Source organism: Cricetulus griseus (genome assembly GCF_003668045.3).
Source record: "Cricetulus griseus strain 17A/GY chromosome 1 unlocalized genomic scaffold, alternate assembly CriGri-PICRH-1.0 chr1_0, whole genome shotgun sequence".
Classification (NCBI taxonomy): Eukaryota; Metazoa; Chordata; class Mammalia; order Rodentia; family Cricetidae; genus Cricetulus; species Cricetulus griseus.
The window spans coordinates 108,442,318-108,462,423 of NW_023276806.1; the positions used below are offsets into that span (position 1 = coordinate 108,442,318).

At 42.6% G+C, this 20,106-nt stretch overlaps 1 protein-coding gene across 6 annotated transcripts in view; it reads right to left on the reverse strand.

The window, feature by feature from the left end:
• Positions 1-601: 601 nt before the first annotated feature.
• Jade1 (jade family PHD finger 1) overlaps positions 602-20,106 on the reverse strand; it is a 54,884-nt gene continuing 35,379 nt past the window's right edge. For all 6 annotated transcript variants that reach the window (XM_027391916.2, XM_027391915.2, XM_027391917.2 and 3 more), the window contains 5 exons: positions 17,583-17,750; positions 16,447-16,563; positions 12,919-13,440; positions 7,701-7,818; positions 602-4,312 (listed from right to left, as the gene is read on the reverse strand). In XM_027391916.2, coding sequence (XP_027247717.1) covers positions 3,429-4,312; positions 7,701-7,818; positions 12,919-13,440; positions 16,447-16,563; positions 17,583-17,750 — 1,809 coding nt within the window. In that variant the 3' untranslated portion in view covers positions 602-3,428. The remainder of the gene's footprint in view (positions 4,313-7,700; positions 7,819-12,918; positions 13,441-16,446; positions 16,564-17,582; positions 17,751-20,106) is intronic.

The following is a 20,106-nucleotide window of genomic DNA, read 5'->3' on the forward strand; positions in this document are numbered from 1 at the left end:
ATGGCTTACTATGGTTCGATGCCTAGCACATGCTTTGCAACTCTAGTAAAACACCAAAACATTGTTCTTTACAGCAGTAGAGATGGAAAGCAGGGTCTTGCACATGCTGGACAAGAGTTCTCTCTCAGAGGTACACCCAATTATGTTTTTAGAGGTGTTGTTTTTGAAGATGTTTGAGGAACTACCTATTGATTCTTCTTCCTTAACCTCCAAAATTACAGGATAACAGGCCCATGTCACCTTGCTGTGGAAGTTGAGGTAGGAGGCATAAGCCTCTGAGAAAACTCAGGCTCATGAGGCTTAATGACTTAGCTATGGTTATGTGAACAGTAAACCACAGCTGAGCCTTTAAACCCTAAAGTCTGTGTTGCTTCAATAATTGTGTTCAGATCCAAATAATATCCTGTCAAGGTGGCAGGTGGAGACAAATGGACCCACACTGGGCAACTATTAGTGACAGTGTCTAGAAACCAACCCAGTGATTCCATGTCCTCTGTATAGGTGTGTCCCCTACAGTTCTCATTCTCCATATAACAGTGAGACAACAAACCCACAGAAGGACCCCTAACCAAAAGCAGATTAACACAACAGAAACTTAAAATGTATTGCAAAATGTACAGCATTTATTCACATACAGACAAAAAGGCACAAATTCTACTAAATAGTTCAACAAAAAAATACAGCTGTCTTCAACTAGTTTTATAAATACTTTCAAAAAGGGGGGTAGAAATAAATACAGGATTGGGCCATGTAATATAAAATAGTCATCTCTACATATACTTTGTTTAAGTTCTGATTTTAACTCTTCATGCACCTTTTTTTTTTTCAATTTTAGCTGAATGGACACCAAGCTAGGCACATAGTGAAAAATCCTCTGTACAAGGTTACAAATGTAATGACAAGTTTGTCCATTTTAAAATAATTAAGATTTGTACACAACACATAAAACCCTTCATTTAAATTTTGTGTTTATAACCTAACAAATGACATTCCAGGCAACTTTACAAAAGTTTAACTAGCCTACATTTTGACATAATACATTGATCATAATCAAAGATATTTCTTGGTCAGGATGCACAAGGAAGATTCAAAAGAACAAACAAACAAAAAAGCTCCATACTAATAAAATGCAAGTGGGTAGGTAGGCTGTCGCTGTGTATGGCCGCCTCATACAGAGTTCCCAGCATGACATGAAACTAACTTACAAAGCTGTCGTTACACTGTCAGAAACCGTGCTCTATACCATTTGAACTTCAAAGCAGTAATAAAAAGTGGGCTTTTATTTTTTGTTTTGTTTTTATAGGGGAATTTTTTTATTTTTTTTTATTTTGTTTTGTTTTTTGGTTCAGCAAACTTGGAACATTTGAAAGCTTTTCAACCTAAATATGGGGGGAAAACAGGTAAGGCATTTTTTTGCACAAAACTAGCATTCCTAATAGTGCAAATGGATCTGGTGCCCCTTAAACTGGTGAGAGGCTATACACTCACTAGATTAATTTAGGTTTTCTTTCTATGGCTTCACAAATTATTCCTCTATAAATTCTATTCTCACCCAGTGCTGTTGCTGCAATCCAAAGATAACTAGATAGAGTCCAACCTTTTCCTGGATCCAGCAAAAGGTTTTTGCTCATATGCAAAACATCTAATTTTTAAATTAGTCTACAAGCGGAAGTACAACTTGGGACTCCTAAGAACCTTCAAATACCGGTAGCAACAAGCTGATCTGGACAGCAGTCTCAAAAGGAGCTCCACAGCTCAAAAATAGTCAATCTAAAACCTGGGTCATCCTTTCCCCTCCCCTGAATTAGCTACTACAATGTACTTGAGAAGTTAAGACTTGGTTTGAAAATATACATACAATGGGATGCATCAGATCTGTCATTTGATCATCTGATAAAACTTGCATAGCAAGATGGAATTCAATAAGCCTTTTCTGTTGTTTACGATCATCTGGAAGACTTGAAAGCTTCTACAAACTCAAAGCATTGCTCATTAAATATCAGAATGTCCCTGCCACATGGAAACAGATGTATAAATGAATCAGGAATCTGAACATTAATATTAACAAACTAAGGGTAATTTAGGGGAAATGGGGCTTATTCCAAATGCCCTTAATTCTAAATCTCATTGCTATTTCCTTGTCTTAAATTTGATTCACAACTACACTGAATGCCAAAGAAAATAACAGGACTTTAACACTATCCACTTGTCTGAATACATACGCACTACGTGAGTGCAAAAACAGAACATTGTACTCAAATTCAATGCTAAATTTATTATTGCTGATAATTTACTAGTTATTGCCATTTGCAATTCGAAAGTCCAAGTTACAAATCAGAGTTTAGAACTCCAACTCCAGGAAACCTATTCAAGGACTGACTTCTTTCCTATATAGCCTTGGTCAATATAAGAACTTGACCCAACATATTGCCTTTCTATTGTTTTAAAATATAACCTGTTTTACCTTTTTTTTTTCTTTTTTTTTTTTTTTCTTTTTTTCCTTTTTGCTTAAGGAATCCATTCATGGTGGAAGCCTGGATTCCCCAAATATGCACTAGTGGTCGACTCTGGGGAGTGAGAGTCACCAGAGTCTGAAGTTCATCACTTGAACTTGAATAGTCATTGTATTATTGGAAGCCAGGTGGTCAAGTACTGGCAGTAGCCAGGGAAATCCGAATTGGGTCCAAGGACCAGCAGTTAGGTATGAGGAAAGTCAAGAGGACTAGTAACACTTGGGTCTTGGCTGCCCTTTCTCACAGAACTTTCTCATAAGCGTCCTCTCCACCCACTCTATGTCCACAGCCCACTCTGGGGCACAGGCCCTAAGTCTCACTTCAGCAGCTCAGCTCTGTCCCTCCAGCCTTCCATCAATGCCTGTTGTGTAAACTCTTCCCCTGGATGCCACATGTGCAAGATCCCAGTGTTGCTGAAGCTTCTGAGTCCCAGCTACTCACACCCACAGCCTGGGAGCCAAAATGCTGTCAGCATTTACCATTCCTAGAAAATAAGCTTTGTGGGCTATAAATAGTAGTGAAGGCTTCTATAAATAGAATTTATTCATAACACAGAATTCTATCTGATTCTGTACTCAATCCAAGAGTTTGTGCTTTGGAAAAAAAAACGTGGAGGGCAGTAATGCAAGGTGCCTTTCAAACCTGACCCTCTCTAATGTTACTTCATTTTTAGTGTTTAGTTCAGGTTCTAATCTTAGTGTCTTGTGGTTACAATCTACTCTTCTGTTTCCTCAACAAGTTGCAAATAACACAAACTTCTCACAAAAATGATTTATAAATGACTCTGGAAAAAAATTCAATCTGAATTGCAAGGAAAAATATGTCGCTCAGAAATAATGGGTTTTGCTTGCCCCCATGTCAGAGCTCTCCTCAGCATGGCCAGCAACAAGCCACGTGCTTTCCACGTCTGTTTCATCAAGAGGCTAATATGCTTCTCCTGATGATGTCTGTCCTCCTGCTGATGGTGCTGCTGGCATGGATACATTTCTTCTCTGATGCTTCACTCTCCGAGTCACTCATTTCCGCATCAGGGACATACCCATCGTTCTCACTGTCGGATCTTAACCTGTTCTTTGCCCTTTCCTTGCCTGGAACTCGGCCTAAACCCAAGTGGGGACAGTCTGAGTGCTGGTGGCAGGCCCCCTCCAGGGCTTCTCCTTGCTGCTGCCGTTCCCCTTTCTTTGGAATCCGAAATCCTCCCCAGCTTTTCACTGGGCTGGCAGGTGTTGTAGGCACTTTGACTAGGGAGCCATTGCACTTGGACACAATCTCCTTCCTCATGCCAGGTGCTGACTGCCCTATTCCAGGGGAGGTGGCAGCTCTTGTGTTGTCCAGATGCCTCTGGGATGTGTCTGTAGACCTGAGAGGCTTGTGACTCTGTTTAAAAGATTTGTCCTTTAAGTCTCCTTTAATGAGATCACAATGAAAACGATTGTCTCTTCTTTTCCCATGGTCTGGTGTCACCACACCGTTTTTCTGTTGTGCTGATGATATGAGGCGTGCTTCTGTAAAAGTCTTTTCAAAGCTCAGAAAGCTTTCTGGGACCCCCAGCCCCTCCCTTCTACCACACAGAGCTGGCTGCTTTAGCAAGGTCTTCCCCTCACTCCCAGGACTATTCTGCAATGGATCTCGCTTATGGGACTTTTTCATCGAATGAACCAAGGAAGTACTACCCATTTGTTTCCTGAAGAATGCAGAATGCCACTTCAAGTCCTCTATCTTAGGAGCATTGGGACCCACAGAAGGACTATTGAACAAAAGCATGTTCTCCAGTGAGGAGGAGCAGGAAGAAGGCACACCTACAAACAGAAAAACAAGGGAAAATTAAATAAGCAAATCCAAAAGAATAAAGTTCTTGACCTGAAGCATCATTTCACAAACTTGCCACCCAAGAGTCACCAGCACTTTGTAAAAAATGTTTTTAAAGACATGACCTGATTTAGAATCTGCTGCTTTCAATCTAAGTAGTAGTCCATATACTACATTTTTTTCCCAAACCCACTAAAATACAAATTTTCCTGAAACTGTTCAAGGACAAACGAAATTCAAAGAGGATATGACTTTAAAAGGAGAATCCATTCAGAATCTTCCCAAGAGCTGCCACTTCCTCCACCTGGCTACATAGCAGCAATTGTACCATCTACCAGTCACCATCCACCACTTCCCTTTCTGAGACTAGCCAGAGCTTTCAAGTTTTTCTCCAAAGGGCCATTGAGAACAAATATATGTAAATGTATAAACTGAATAAAGGTAGGTATTCACAATAATTCTGGACATGTAATATGAAAAAAAGTTCATTCATTGTATGCAAAATCTATTTGGGTTCAACTTGTTGTCCAAGTTAAAGATAAGTTAGTCTTTTATGTAAATCATAGAACTTAAGTCTCATAGCTTAACTTATAAAAGGTTGTATTTTATGAAATTTCAATTCTCATCTCTTCAACAGAAACTGACACTTCCTATTTTTTAAATTATGTTTTATTTCTATTTTATGTGTATGGGTGTTTTGCCTGCATGTATGTCTATGTACTACATGGGTACAGTGCTTATGAAAGCCAGAAGGAGGTGTCAGATCTGGAGCTAGAACTGGAGTTTATTATAATAGACAGTTGGGAGCTACCATGTGAGTACTGGGCATCAAACCCAGATCCTCTGGAATGCTAGAGCAGCCAAGTACTCTTGACCACTGACTGAGCCATCTCTCCAGCCTGAGACTTTGTAGTCTATTTCATAGTTGTTCTGTATGTTAGTCATGATCCACTAAATTTATCTCATATCCTCCTACTCATTAACCCTGGTCTGAAAACTACTGATGAATTCATAAGGACCATGATTCTTCAAGAGTATCAAGACCAGCTACAAAAAGGCAATTCTCACATTTTGTGTCTCCTATTGAAGAGAATAAGGTTCAGTTCCAGTGTATCACGGGAGCCCTCACAAGACCTTATTATCCATCAGATGTAGGCATAGCAACACAGCTGAGGCAAGCTGTTGGCTTGAAAATGCCTGCTTTCTCAAAGTAAAAAAAAAACCATCACTGGAGTGAGTATTTTTATGATAGCCACGTGTGAGATGGGTTTTCTGTTTGTTTTACCGAAATACCCTAGCAGGAAACAGAAAGGTAAAGAGGGTACAATGTTGTCTGAACTGTAATTTCTATCTAATGGACTTGGAGCCTATGTCTCTCAAAAGTATCTAAGATAGGCCTCCCATAAACACCATTTCCACTGAAGATGCTCTCCCTACTTGTTCCCAGAATCACAACAATTTGAGACATGAATTCTAAAGAACACATGTAAAGTCGTGGTCATTGCCCTTGAATCTGTCTTACAAGGCAGGATACTTTAAGCATCAGAGTCTAGAAATTACAAAGAAAAGCCACCCTAGAAGGCTTCAGCAGCATTTGCTATGGCCATCCCACAGAAGAGTAAGTCGTTTCAACTGACCACTTGCCACTTAACTCAAAATGAAGGGAAGATAAAATTTGTTTCTCTTTTCTGTACTTCTGTTTTTGTTGTTTTCTTTAAACACGGTCTCATTATGTAGCATGGGCTGACCTAGAACTCACAATGTCATCCAGACTGACTTTGAAATTTTGGCATTCTTCCTACCTCAGCCCCAAGAATGCTTAGATCACAGGCATGAACCATCATGCTCAGCAGTACAGAGAATTCTGGATGAATCTACATTACAGTGTCATAATCCAAAACACATCCTAACTTTGTGAAAAGAGTATTATTCACTCAGCCAAGTATAAACCTCAGCCACGACTGCTTTCAAGCTACAAGAAAGATCATCCTTCATGGGTAATCAATTACTGATCCCACAGCAAGTACCAAAAGCTTCAGCTAGCATGAGTCTGCAGGGTACACTACATTAACCATCCCAGGCAACATCATCTTCCAATGGAAGAATGAAGAGATGGAGGGTAACCTTAAAGGACCTAACCTGCACTGCTTTACCTATGAAGCTGTACTATGAAAAACTTACGTTCAAAGTTTTGCAATCAAAGTTCAAGGTCCAGACAATGCAATACAGTTGATCCCTTTGGAAAATACTTAATCTTAGCAAGAACACATCTAAGTTAACGTTACTAAGAATATTGAAAATTCCCCTCAGTCATTTTTGTGTGTTCAACTAGTCAAGTTGTATCTAGTCACATGTATATAATTCTAAGCCAGACTTTGGATTTCAACAGTTTCGAACCATAATTATCTAGAGAAAAGACCACAAAAATCAGTGAGGGAAGAGTGAGTCGACTATGACTCAGCACACAACCAAGTGTCAAGAAAGTTGTTATTTTATTTTATTTTAAAGGGCAGTCCAAGGTGGAGCAACTCATCCTCTTCCACTGAAGGCCAGCCCAAAATCACCAGTCCCTGACTCAGGGACTGGTGTTGAACTGTGTTGAACAAATTCCCAGGATAGACTTCCTCCATGAAACTCTTACATTATCTACTTCTTGGATTGTCCTCATAGAACACTGGTGCTAAAAGTGTGCTTTTAGCACACTTTAGAGGTCATGGTTCTACACCAAACTAATTAAAGAGCAAATGAATCCCAGAGTGAAACACTTGCCCAGCATTACACATGGTCTCCAAGTAACTGACACACTCTCCAGTTGAAGAAGCATACATCCCACATTTTGACTGGCCAGAACAATGTAAATAGAAGACACTAAATAAATGTCCCACACTCAGAATTCCATCTATAGCTTCAGAAGTCCACCCTAAGTGTTATAAAATGAGTTTATTTGGTGAGTAAGTACTCTTACCATTTATTTACATGTCAGGTCGATCCAAAGGCTAGAGAATGCATACCTTTGTAGCTACCCCATGTTTATCAAGAGCACTGCAATATACTCTCACTTTCATTTTGATTTCCTGATAGTTACAAGAGCTAGCATTCCCACTTCACATAAGGCAATTAGAGAAGTAAGGTTTACAACTTGCTTCTATTTAGTCAGCAGGGATATGCTACAGGTCTCAAATCCTATTTAAGGCCAAATTCAGCTCTTTCCCTATAACATAATGCCTTCAATGTTTAAAGGTGGTCTTTAAATATGAACAGCTGTACTATTTAAACTTTATACAGGACAGATGAAAGAGCAACTGTTTTCCCTCAATAGCAGTGTTAAGGCTACAAACCCCTGCCCTACATTTTGCCCTTCTATGGCTTAATGCATACCTGAAACTCTTTCTTGCTCCAAGAGCTTAGTGTAAAGACTGAAAATCTGTTCCTGGACTTTGCACACAGATCGTTTAATCTTTTCCCTGCGGGTCACCATATAAGTGAGGTTCCGAACCTAGAATGTAGAGAATAAAGATTCTAAGTGAGCAATACAGTAATGATACTTCAGTAAATTCAGTTTTCCTTTACCTGAGACATACTGGCCCTGCTCGGGCCTTGACAGACATGTGAAATCCAAACGTGTTTTAAGCATTTTACCCTACCACTAGAAAGATTGTGCTTGTTTATCCCCTCAGTGTCTGCAGCAGCCACAGAGTGACAGAGGAGGAGCAGCAGAGAATAGAGTCCCACTCCTCCCTACCAGTCTGCAGTATAGAGACCTCTACTGTTTACTCAGGACTTACTGCCTTGTGCGTAAGCTCTGCTTACCATCCAACAGTGTCATCCCAGCAATCTTACTGCCAATGGATCTAGCAAGTTCAGAAGCAACCTCCCTGCATGCTTTTATCAAGCATCTTCCAGGCCAAAGGCATAAGAGGAATCCCTTGCACAAGGTTCTCTGGAAGATCTGATGAGCTTCTTGGTCTACTGAGTACAACTTTGCAAAACCAGACCAGCAGTGCAGTGTACTCCAGAGAGGTATGCAAATGCCTGGGAACTGTTCCTGCATCCCCAGTCAATCTGAATCCATGGATCATCAGTTTAAAATTGCTACTAACCTCATTCTAGTTCATTTGTAACTGAAAGACCAAGTGCTGAGATTCCCCACTCAGACAGATCATGTACACATCCACTAGTTTGTGGTCAGTAATCTATCTTAAAGCTACCTGTCATCAAAACAAAAGAATTAACTCACTAAACCCGACTGATCCCTTGATCCTAAAGTCTCCTGGTAAAAGTGACTAGATTGGCCTGGTGGTGGCGCATGCCTTTAATCTGCAGCATTTGAGGCAGAGGCAGGTGGATCTCTGAGTTCAGTTCCAGCCTGGTGTACAGAGCTAGTGCCAGACCAGCCAGGGCTATACAGAGTAACCCTGTCTCAAAAAAACATGACTAGACTGCATGGGCCTGAAGATAAAATGTCAGCTGCAGCCCACCACTGAAAAGTTGAGCCTTTCTTCAAGAAGATGCCCATAAAACCTCAACAACCTCAGTGGCTGTGGCAGAAGTGGAAAATGACCACATGCTCAACTATCATTAATGGCACCCTAAAAATACATCCTTCTTTTGAGCAGTCTCTTTGTGCCATACTGCAAATTCAAAGTTCACTAGCTGCTTCTCTGGCACAAGCCATACCGTTTTGCACACTGACTTGTGCAGAGAGCTCCCCACCACCAAGGCTCTCTAAATCCCAGCTGCGTTCAAAGCAGTTTACAGGAGAACAGGACAGGAAGGTAAACACTATCAGACTTTGCTGACCCTGACTGACTCACTATCAGGGTCTTCCTGTCTCTATTTCTACATTAATCACTTACATTAATACTGTTAAAAAATAGGCTGATTAAAACATTAAAAAGGAAATTACTCTTCTTGTCTAAGTTAACTCTAAGAGCCATAATCCCAGGCAGAGAAGTAGGAGTTCTTTAGAGAAAATTTAATGACTAACAGGATATTCCCTCTCTTTGATAAGTAGTATCCCACCCAGATGAGATTATGGGTGGAAGTTCGAAAACAAAGAATCAAACCTAAATCCTCATCTCAAATTCAAAACTTAGGGCAGTCCACATAAGTCAGCTTTTACATAAAGATGAATCTGATTTTTGCAAACATGAAATGGGCATTCTAGTTCATGCTCATATTCAACTCAGATGGACAAGCAGATACATCTCAAACTTAATTCACAAAAATTAAAGTAGGGAAGCCATATCTCAACTTTGGTGGCTGTATGCCAGGAAATTTACCATGGCCTCTAAGTCAGAAAAACTCCTTTATTTCCAGTGACCTCAGATAAGGAGCTTCTTTCTAAATAAATCCACAAAGCAAAAAGGCCATGTTTTCCAGCTGGGATCAGTAAGGCCTAATTGATCCAGCTCTGGCTGGCTAGCCATTGTAGAGTTGAGCGCCCCAAAGTAGACGACCCCCCCCAAAAAAAGCATTCTTGGCAGGAATCTAGTCATGGCCTCATGGCCTTTGCCCAGAGAACTTGACTGATATCACTCAGCCAAACTTCCCCAATTCACATTCCCTCAGCTTCCAGCATCAGGAAGCCAAACTCATCACCTCATGTCCCAACACCAGGCTAAATCCAAGTCATACTTTCCTCTTAAAGGAAATTCACAAACAGAAACAATGCTGATGATACCTGATTCCAGTTTGCACTTTTAGGTTTCCAGAATGTTACTGTTACATCAGGGACTGTATCCTGAGAGACCTACCGGCCTAACAGCTAAGAATAGTTGCAGTGGGTTTTCTTAACTCTAAGCAATGCTCGACACACAATGCCTTATACACATTTTGTTCAGGGGACAACTGTGGTCTCAAGTGGGTTTTCAAAAAGTTCTATTCCACTAAGTGACAAATGCATAGGACTGTCCCTCAGAACTTGGCGCCTTTCCAATACAACTACAGAGTGCAGAGGGAGGATGTCTTTATCCGAACTAGTACTCAGTTTTTGAGCTAACACTTAGTACATCTTTCTAAGCAGATGCAATAAATCTCCCAATTAGATGGTCAGGAATCCTGTAAGAGTGAGGTGGCAGCTTTGGGAACTTGGAGTGATACTCCTCACATTACCATCTTCTCTTTTTATTGCCTCCTGATATCCATCTAACTTTCTGGTCCAGAATTGGTACCCAGGTGTGCAAGGCCCCCCCGAGGTGTTTATTTGCCAGAAAGAGCAATTAACATAATCTGAGTCACCTGCATTTCTAATAAATGCTACTCACTTGTTAGTTCAGGAATGACCACATACCTTGATTCCAGTCACCTATGTTAACTGGTTCTTGAGTGCCTATTGTGTAGCTGATATTGCATAAATACGCAGATCACTAACATACTGAGAAAACAAGTTATTGTAACTTTGGATTTTTTTTCTTTTGTCATGCCTGCCCTGATGAGCCTTTGGCCTGATACATTTGTTTATAATTGTAAAGCATTATACAACTCTCTAGGGCCTGGCATAGACCACAGCGTTTTCAGACAGCACTCATAGCAGATGAGGAAAACACAACTTTTCATTATAAATAAACCCTTTTAAACTGACACTGAATTCATTAAAACTTTAGACTTTTTAATAATAAATGTTAAGTAATGCCACCCACACACACATACACGCATTCGTGCACAAATCCTGATTTATTCCCTTATACATCATAGGCATTATTCTACTTAAAAGCAAAATGACGACTCCAAAAAGTTCAGAATTTAATTATACGTGTATGTTAATCTCAGTTATCTTAAATACAGAAAAAGAGTTAGTACACCACAAGCATTTTCTACACTTTTATTCTGTGGTGATTGTGAAACAAACACAGTCAAAACATGAGACTTCTCGTCCTTTGCTCCCAAGGACTATCTGACTCCATGCACCCCAGTTACAGCAGTTGTTGGGTTAGGATGGTAGCTTCTGACCATAATACCCATTTACCCTGAATCCCTTTCTCAGTAACATACCTCAAATGCACGTGGTTCTTTGCACTAACCACCAGGGGGGAGTATGAGAGCCTCACCAACCTGCTCCTGCCTCCCCCTTAGCCTGACACCAGCCACCTTACCCAGAATCCTAACATGGTTTAGAAAGGGACATCACAAAAAGCCAGCATTAGAAGGTGTGTACTAAAAGGGCCTCTAATGAGCACTTAAAACTACTTTCATGACTACCCCATTGCTAACAAGGTGGTACAGGTCTCTGTGAGAACTGATCCTTTTGGCTAAGCACATCTGCAGTCAATCTCTGCCCTGCCTACACTCTCATTTCAAATCATTTTCGAGTCAGATTCTCTTGCTGAGCAGGTGATGAATCACTCCTCTCTAATAAGTGAGGGGCTTGAGGGAGATATGCATTAACTGTTGCAGGCCACTTGGGTGCCTCTCAGCACAGGCTGCTTCAGGCCAGAAACTTGCATCCCATCTCTGCCACACTAATGAATTTAATAGGTAGCTAGCAGTCAGGGGAGTAGGTGTAAGAGGTGCTGAAGACACATCCCCAATTAGTAAGCCTCAGTCAAAACTACCTAAGGGAGCTGGAGACCCTGGGGAGGACAGTCCACTCCTAATTATTCCTGCAGCAGGAAGAGAGAGGTTCAGACTAGGACTCCAGAGGTAAAGGAGAGTGGGGGAGGCACCAAGCAGCAAACAGCTGAGGGAAGTGCCAGCAGCTGAGGCTCCAGGCAGCCAGCCACTTCATCAGCAACCCAGTAGTATGATAAACACATGTCTGTGTATATGTATGTAGTGTACTGAGACTGCTAAGGATTCCAGACAGACCCAATGCCCCTGTGCACCAGGAATCACACACACACACACACACACACACACACACACACACACACACACACACACACACACACACACACAAAAGACAGGGATACCCGAGCACACACAAGCACACACACTGCATGTACACAACCTCTGTGATGACTTAGCACCTCACTACCAAGTGTCTTCTGTAGCAGGTGTGTGTCTAAATTCATGCACACATTATCAGCACCCATAGCCTGCTCTGCTCGGCAACAGAGCTGGGAATGCCCGTGAATTAGCCTAGAAGCAAAGATGGGCCATTGGGAGGCAGTGCTTAGCTCTGTCTGATGGGTCCTCCATCAGCCCCTAGGAAATGTCTCCCCAGGTTGAACAAGAAATTCCCCTACTGCTGCCCTCTCCCCCATTAGTCAGATACATCCCAGTTCTCAAAATCAGACTGTAAACAATGCTGAGTCAACCCTTTGGTTGTGTTCCTGGTGCTCAATTCCCTCCAGCTTTACAATGATGGGAGCGAGCAGGGGATGGAGGTATGCCCCATCTGATCTTGCAGAACAGTAAAGATTAATGGGAAAGTATGTAAAGAAAAATAATCACAAAGCAGCTCCCACACTAGCAGTCTTGCACACTGCAGTGAATTTACCAGCCCATAAATATATTTAACCAACACAACCCCATGCTGTAGTGTGTACAAGAATCTGAGAGTAACGACTGGCTATCATCTCTTGCTCTGGGCAAGTGCTCGCCTCTTTACATCTTCTTCTCTAAGTCATTATAAGGTGTCAGTGTCAATCATTACCCTCTCCAGGTCCTGCCGCAGGTGCGTGAACAGCTGCAGCCTCCTAAACAAGACATCCTGCTCCCGCTTGGCTAGATTGTCCTCTTCATCTTTCTTTGGGGTGATGAGGGGCTTATTGAAGTTGACCTTCCTCTTCAACTTCCAGTACTGGTACAGGAAATCCACTACTTCCTCAGGCAGTCGCAAGGCCCTGGCCACATCCAGCAGGTTGACGAAGGTGTAGAACTCATCCTCCAGCTGCTGTAGCTTCTGCTTGCGAACACTCACCCGGTGGGCCTCTTCTCTATTCTGCTCCAAACTGGCAAAGGGCTCCAGAGGGCTCCCAGGAGAACACTTGGGGGCCCCATTCTCCTGTGCAGCCCCCTCACCCAGGCTCTCCTCGGGTTTCCTGTGTGAGCTGTGCTTTGGGCAGTAGGACTTGAACTTGACTTCATCATTCTCTGCCAAAATGGTCTTCATCTCTAGGCCACGGTCAAAAGCACAGGTCACGTGGAAGGCTGTCCGGCAGTTCTTCACAGAGCACTGCAAAGAACACACGGAGACCATTATGGAGCAGTAGCAACCAGAGTCCCTAGTGCTGGCCACCCCACATGACGACAAAGGCACACTCACTGAGACAGGAAAGCTAGACAAGGATGAAAAGGGAAGGGAAGGTCAGAGATATCGGGGAACAATGCAAACAGCCCAAACTATAGCTTGCTTCAAACAGTCACGGCACTACAATCTGGGGGGTGGGGGGGCCAGCATACAACTAACTGGCCCTGTAGATGAGGATGGCACAACCCTCAAGACATGCACTCCATGTACAGAGTATACTCTGAGGCATTAATCTAGTTTCTCAAAGATTTGTGCTCACATAGTTTTATAAAAAATGTGAACAGCAATCTCCTCAGCATACACATTCCTGGTAGGTTTTAAAAAAGACTGAATCCTCAGTACAACCCCTAGCTGGAAAAGGTCCCAACTCAGGCAGGTAAATACAAGCAGACTTCCTGGAAGCAGCATCCAGGATCACACCAGAGGAAGGCAGAATAAGGGAGGATGGAGAAAGGCCTCCCTGCTAGTGTAGAATCACCATTGCATCAGAGGCTCCCTTCCTGTGGGCCCCAGGGAAGTCAGCACGGCGGCCAGGCCTCATCAAGATGCACTGAACACCCTGCTCCCTCCCCGCCTGCACAAGGCTACAATTTAGTGTCTTTGATCCAGACACAAGCCTCTGGCCAGCAGGAGCAAAGTGATTAACTTCTCCCGTCTGATCTCACTGAGCAAATCCCTAGAAAGAGGTACCTCTCAGAGGCTGAAGCCAGTCCCTTAAAAGCAACTTATTGTGTGAGGCCAAGGGATCCCTGGGGCATGCCAGGGCTGCACAGACAACCAAGGATCTTGTGCTCCAGGACAGCTGAAAAGCTTAATTAAACTCATTCAACAGACCCTGCATCACATAACCACAGAGAGTTGAGAGAGACTGGAGCTGGATTCCCCCTCATCGTTTCAGTATTTGAGATACAACTCAGTGCCAGCCACAATTTAATCCTTTACTAAAAAAATCCAGCCCCTTCACCACCCCCAATTCCAACCACCTAAAACATATGCACTAAGATTAATCTCTACCTTTATAACTAACCTCAATTACAAGAAACGTGTGAAATCAGCTTTGGTGGCAGAACACACACAGACACACCTGGCCACTATCATGAAAAGGCACTACTTCTCCCCAGCAGCATGAAGCCAAGTGGGAAGTAAAAGTGGGAACAGATGACTGAGACACAATCTGCGTTTGGCTTAAACTACACTTAACCCAGGCATTCTAACCTTAAAGAGAAATGAGCTGCAGCAGAATATTTATACAAGACTTTGAAAAGACGCCAAATGGCCTTCCTCTGGGATTTCCTATTCAGGTTGACTCAGCAAACAGATGTTACAGAAACATAAACCAGAGTCTTCCCAGCTGCAGACATTTTGGAGAGGGATTCTTTTAATAAAAATCTAGTTTGTGAAGATATGAAAAGTCATCAGCCTTCCTTGGCCCCTTCTTCAAATTAATACTCTGGGAAAAAGAGGTCAATGGCAATAGAAAAGTCATTATATCGCTTCTCCTTGAAAGACAAGGCTCCCATCTGCCTCCGATGGAATGCCAATTAAGGAACAGGGTTGGTATACTCAAAAGAGCAGCTAACACAGACATGAGGACAGCCATTTTCCCTGATCTGCAACAAGCAAAGCATGTGTGGGTGTGGTGTGTGTGTGTGCGTGCATGCATGCGTGTGTGCTGCACACATGTGCAAACACTAAAATCATTCTTGACCTCTCCTCTAATTCTGCCCAACCCAAACCTCAGGCAGAGGCATTTATCATTTTAGTTTTCAACAAATTCTACTTATGTACAAAAAAAAAAAAAAAAAATTACAACTTTTAAGGTCCTGAAACCAAATCCTCTCAGGTTCCCTGTGCTAGCCCTGATATCCTTTTAGTGTTTTTGGATGCCTGAATATCGGTGGAAATAGTAGTAGTCAAAAATAAAAACACTTTATTGTTTAAAAACAGGAAAAGAATATAATACCACCCATTATTATATTATATCGGGTACCTTACTCAAAGAACCACTGATCAGCCAAAATATAACATATTCTGCCAAATGAAGTAATGTGTTTAAAGTCAGAACCACACTTGTCAAGTTCATGAATGTCCGTGTTGCATTCCCTGCATTGGTCTCTCAGATTTCAACAGAGAGACAGAGAGAGACAGACAGAGGAAGAGACAGAGAGAATATCTGATACATAATGATGGGTCCATTCCAAAGGAAGATAGACTTCACCTTTAAAACCTCAGCCACACACAGCATTCCAGGCCTCAAATCATAACTGACTAGTAGTTATCAATGAGTCCCAGAAATCGATTACTCAGTTTCAGGCAATATGAAGACACAGACAGCCCATCAACACCACTTTCTCCTGAATTCCACCCACCGACCTCATGACTTTCTGCACTTACCTGTACCTGAACAAGCCAATGCAATCAGCATTTTTACATGCAGGCTGGCTCTCAGGAGTCCAGACCATACTCAGATCAGGTAAGACTCATACAAAGATCACCCAGGGCAGCAGCTTGCTCGTGCCCTTTTCCCAGCCAGTGCTCCAGGACTCGTTTCTCAGTGTAAAAAGCATAGGTCTTTTTACATAGGTCTTACATAGGTCTGTTTACATAGGTCTTAACACGTCAGCTACTGGCATCCCCAGGAGGCAGTCAGAGGACTTCTGGGTCTGTGTGGTGTAATATGACTACAAGTAGGAAGGTAGGCAACTCTTGAGTGCCACAGCCTAGGAGTGTCTTTACCAGGAATGTCTACTTGTGGAAAGAAATGGACACAGGCATAGGGCCAGCAAACTGAACTGCCTCCACACCCAGATGGATGTCCAGAAAAGCTCTCCTCTCCTAACCAACCGATGATGTGCAAAGTCCGTCCCTCCCTGAATCCTGCTCCCTACCACACAGTGCAGGAAAACAAAGCCACTCTTACTGAGCTGTTACCTGTATGGAAGCCCCAAACTTCTCATTGCAGAGACTGCACACGAGTGCCCACCGACTGCTGGGGATGTGAGACACCTTCGTGATAGGCTCCATCTTCTCAGGGCTGCCAATGCTTACCTAGAGATCCAAAACAGCAAGATGAGTATAACAGAGTTCATCAGAATCCTAACACAGACCTGAGGGCCCAGCTCTGGACTATCAGCAGGAGAGCCCACAGCTCAACCTCATATGGCTCAGCATGCCACTCTATAAAAACACATCTAGGCTTTTACACTTCTTTTTAGTGTCTAATGGCAAATACACCTGTCTTAATTAAAACAGTGTACCAAATATCTAGATTGACAAGAATTTGTCAAGACTAAAAAACCCCATCATAAATATATTTAAATCATGAAGTGAGCAAACAGATAAACTTAATCTTAGTCCATCAGAACATGAAACTATATTAAAAGTAAAAATCTACCAAGACAAATATGGTATTGTTCAGCCTGGATCACTGAACTGCAAACTGGTTAATATCAAACCAGTGAAACCTCAATGTAAATCACACCTACACAGTTTTCCTCTGGAGGGGGAAAAAAAAACAAAAAAACAAAATACCAAATCACATACCAAAATACTGGAATTTGAATCACAAATGACATTCTCATCACAAGCCATGCAAATTAAATTAGTTAAGGTCTGGGACTGGAAATAAATTAGACCAGACCTGAAATTAACAAGGCTGAGGCTGAGTAAGAATTTAAATAAAACTCACAGACATGTGGCCCAGAGCACTGTGGTACTGTACATGTAGATTGCCACACACAGACTGGCAGGGACAGTAGCATGGCCACCCTCAGGACATAGTCATGAAGGTGCCAGGCCTGGCTCTGTGAGTGGTGTCAACCATGTTAGGGTTCCCAAAAAAGTACTGGTGGGGTGATGTGTGGACCTGACCAATCTGCAGCCCAAGCCATTTCTGCTTGTAGATAGCCCATCTACAGACCCACACATGATGATGAGGTGGCAGTGCTCAACAGCAGTGTGGATCCGGCAGCTCTACTGCAGCCTATGAATCACTCCCACCCACCTGCCCAATTCCACCTGAAAACCAGGACCATCTCCACTAAGATGCTCTTAAGACCCGGGCTTACCTCAGGGATCCACAGGGCACAGCTGACATGGACCCACTTGGTTCCACTGCGAGTGGGCTTCATAGCTCCACCTTTCTTGGGACACAGCAAACATTTTGGCTGAACCCCCAGGGCACATGTCCGGCATAGCCAACTACCCTCTGGCACCTTGAGGATTCCATAGCAAGCCTGTAAAGCCACAACATCAACAGAGAAGGGAAAGAGAAAAGACTTACATTTCCTATTTGATTTTTTGTCTACTGTTTACTTACTGTTTATTTGTGTGTCTGTGTCTTTTGCCTGTATACATTCCTATGCACCACATTTTTGCAGTGCCTGCAGAGGCCAGAAGAGGGTACTGGATCCCCTGGAACTGGTTGTAAGCTATCAAAGTGGGTTCTAGGAATCAAGCCTCAGTTCTCTGGAAGAGCAGTCAGTGTTCCTACGGCTGAGGCATCTCCCCAGCCCCTATTAATTAACTTAAAAACCACCTAGTAAGATTCCACAGAACCAACACCAAAGCAGACATGTACATATCCACCTAACTGTGATACCAATCCCTGAGGAAATATGCCAGTCCTTCTCCGAGCACCATGTGCTTGAACCAAAGACAAAGCGCACGCTTACTAAGAACTTGAGAAGGGAAAATTGTAACGTAACTGGTGCTGCAGTGTTCCAGAAGAGCTATCCATGGGAAGTTCCCAGCCACTGAGCAGCATACTCCAACCTGGCTGAAGATTGAGAGGGTACACCAGACCTCTCTGCCTTCATAATGGACATGATGGAGACAAGCACAGAAGACTCTCACGGGACTGCTAAGGTGAAGGGATTGAGAAACTGAGGAGCTCTGCTGCCCAAGCTGGACACATTCCACCAACTGGAGTCCAGCACTGTCCACGTGAACAAACAGCCCCGGGAAAACAAGACACTTCAAAATGAGAATTTGGCTTCTTTAGCTGATGTTTAAAACAAAGCCTGTTTTGCACAAGTTGGCAAAATTACACAAGACAGCACAAACTGCAAAAATCAAGGCTTTTACAACTAAAGTCATTATGCTGGTTTGAAGAAAGAAAAAGCAAATGTTTCAATGAGCAGAGTGAAGAAACAAAACCACAATGTTACTAGGAGTGCTTTCAGAGAGCCCTTTAAAACCTAAACTGTTCACAACTTTATCCTTAAATGAACTGGAAGTCAGTCAGGAAGTCAAGTCACAGGAACATGGCTCTATTTCTCCAGACAGAAAAAGCACAACCGCCATGAAATCTGAATGCCCAGGACACAAGAAAGGAAACCACAGGGAAGAGCTGAACACAGCAAAGGAACACTAATACTGGAGCCCTGAGAGCGCACTGAGGCCATGAATAAGATGCTGTCAACAGTCTACTGGAAAAAGACATTTTGTTAGCAGATCTAAACAATACTATGAAGGCTCCAAACATTAAGGTTCTGCATCTGGCATTCTAGAGTTGCATTTGAAGAGAATTTCCTTTGCTGGAAAGGCATATCTACACTAATTGAGTATGCCTTAAAGACAAATCATGAAGGATTTCACCAAAAGAAAACTGAAGTGAACATTAAGTGTGTCAAGAGCAGAAGAAACCGAAGCCTGAGTACCAGGACAACTCTGCCACCTCCAAGCTAATGCACTGGCAGGCAGCCTGACATCAACTTCTACTTCCAAAACACAGAGCACAGCTAGATTTCAAGCAGAAATCTTGTAACAGAGCAAATGTCCACAGGGTCACTCAGGTAATCAAAAAGTACCAGCAACAATGGTGGTTACACGGCTTCCCATCTTAACACATCACCACCACAGGGACTCCAAAAGCCACCACCAAAGATACTCTCTGGACCATTTGAAAGTCCAGAGATACAAAATGAACATTATGGTCTCAAGACTCCTGTCAAAACAAGCTGAGACAAGGCCACAGCTGATATAGTCCTCAGTTTTATAAAGCCCTAGAGGTAAATTACAGACAAAATCAAGACCTCCAGGGTATGAAAGTGAGCATGGGCAATCTCAGCACTCATGAGGCAGAGGCAGGAGGATTGTCTCAGTCGGAAGCTATACTGGTCCATATATTGAGCTCTGGACTGGCCAGGGTGACTCCAAAGAACAATAATAAAAAACAAAGTTCAGGTCACCCAAGCAACTCTTCCACTTTTCCTAAGTTTGCTTTAAATTTCAGTGTCACTGTTGGCCTCAAAAGTACTTCAGGACAGCTCTCTAAATCCTAAAAGTACATAGTACACTTGTCCCCACACAAATCCACATCACTTCATTACTGTATTAAAAAGTTAAATAATTTGAGGACAGCTCAGTGGTTAAAAACACTTACTGTTGTTCCAAAGAACCCAAGTTTGGCTCACAGCAGCTCACAACCTGTAATCCCAGCTCCAGGGGGGACTGTCTCTGACTTCCTTTTGGGGCTCCCTTGAGCATACACTCACACAGACATACACACATAAAAAATAAATTAGTAATAATAAATCTCTTAAGTTAAATGAGAGGTCAGAGGCCCGATATCTGTGATTAAGCTTTGTA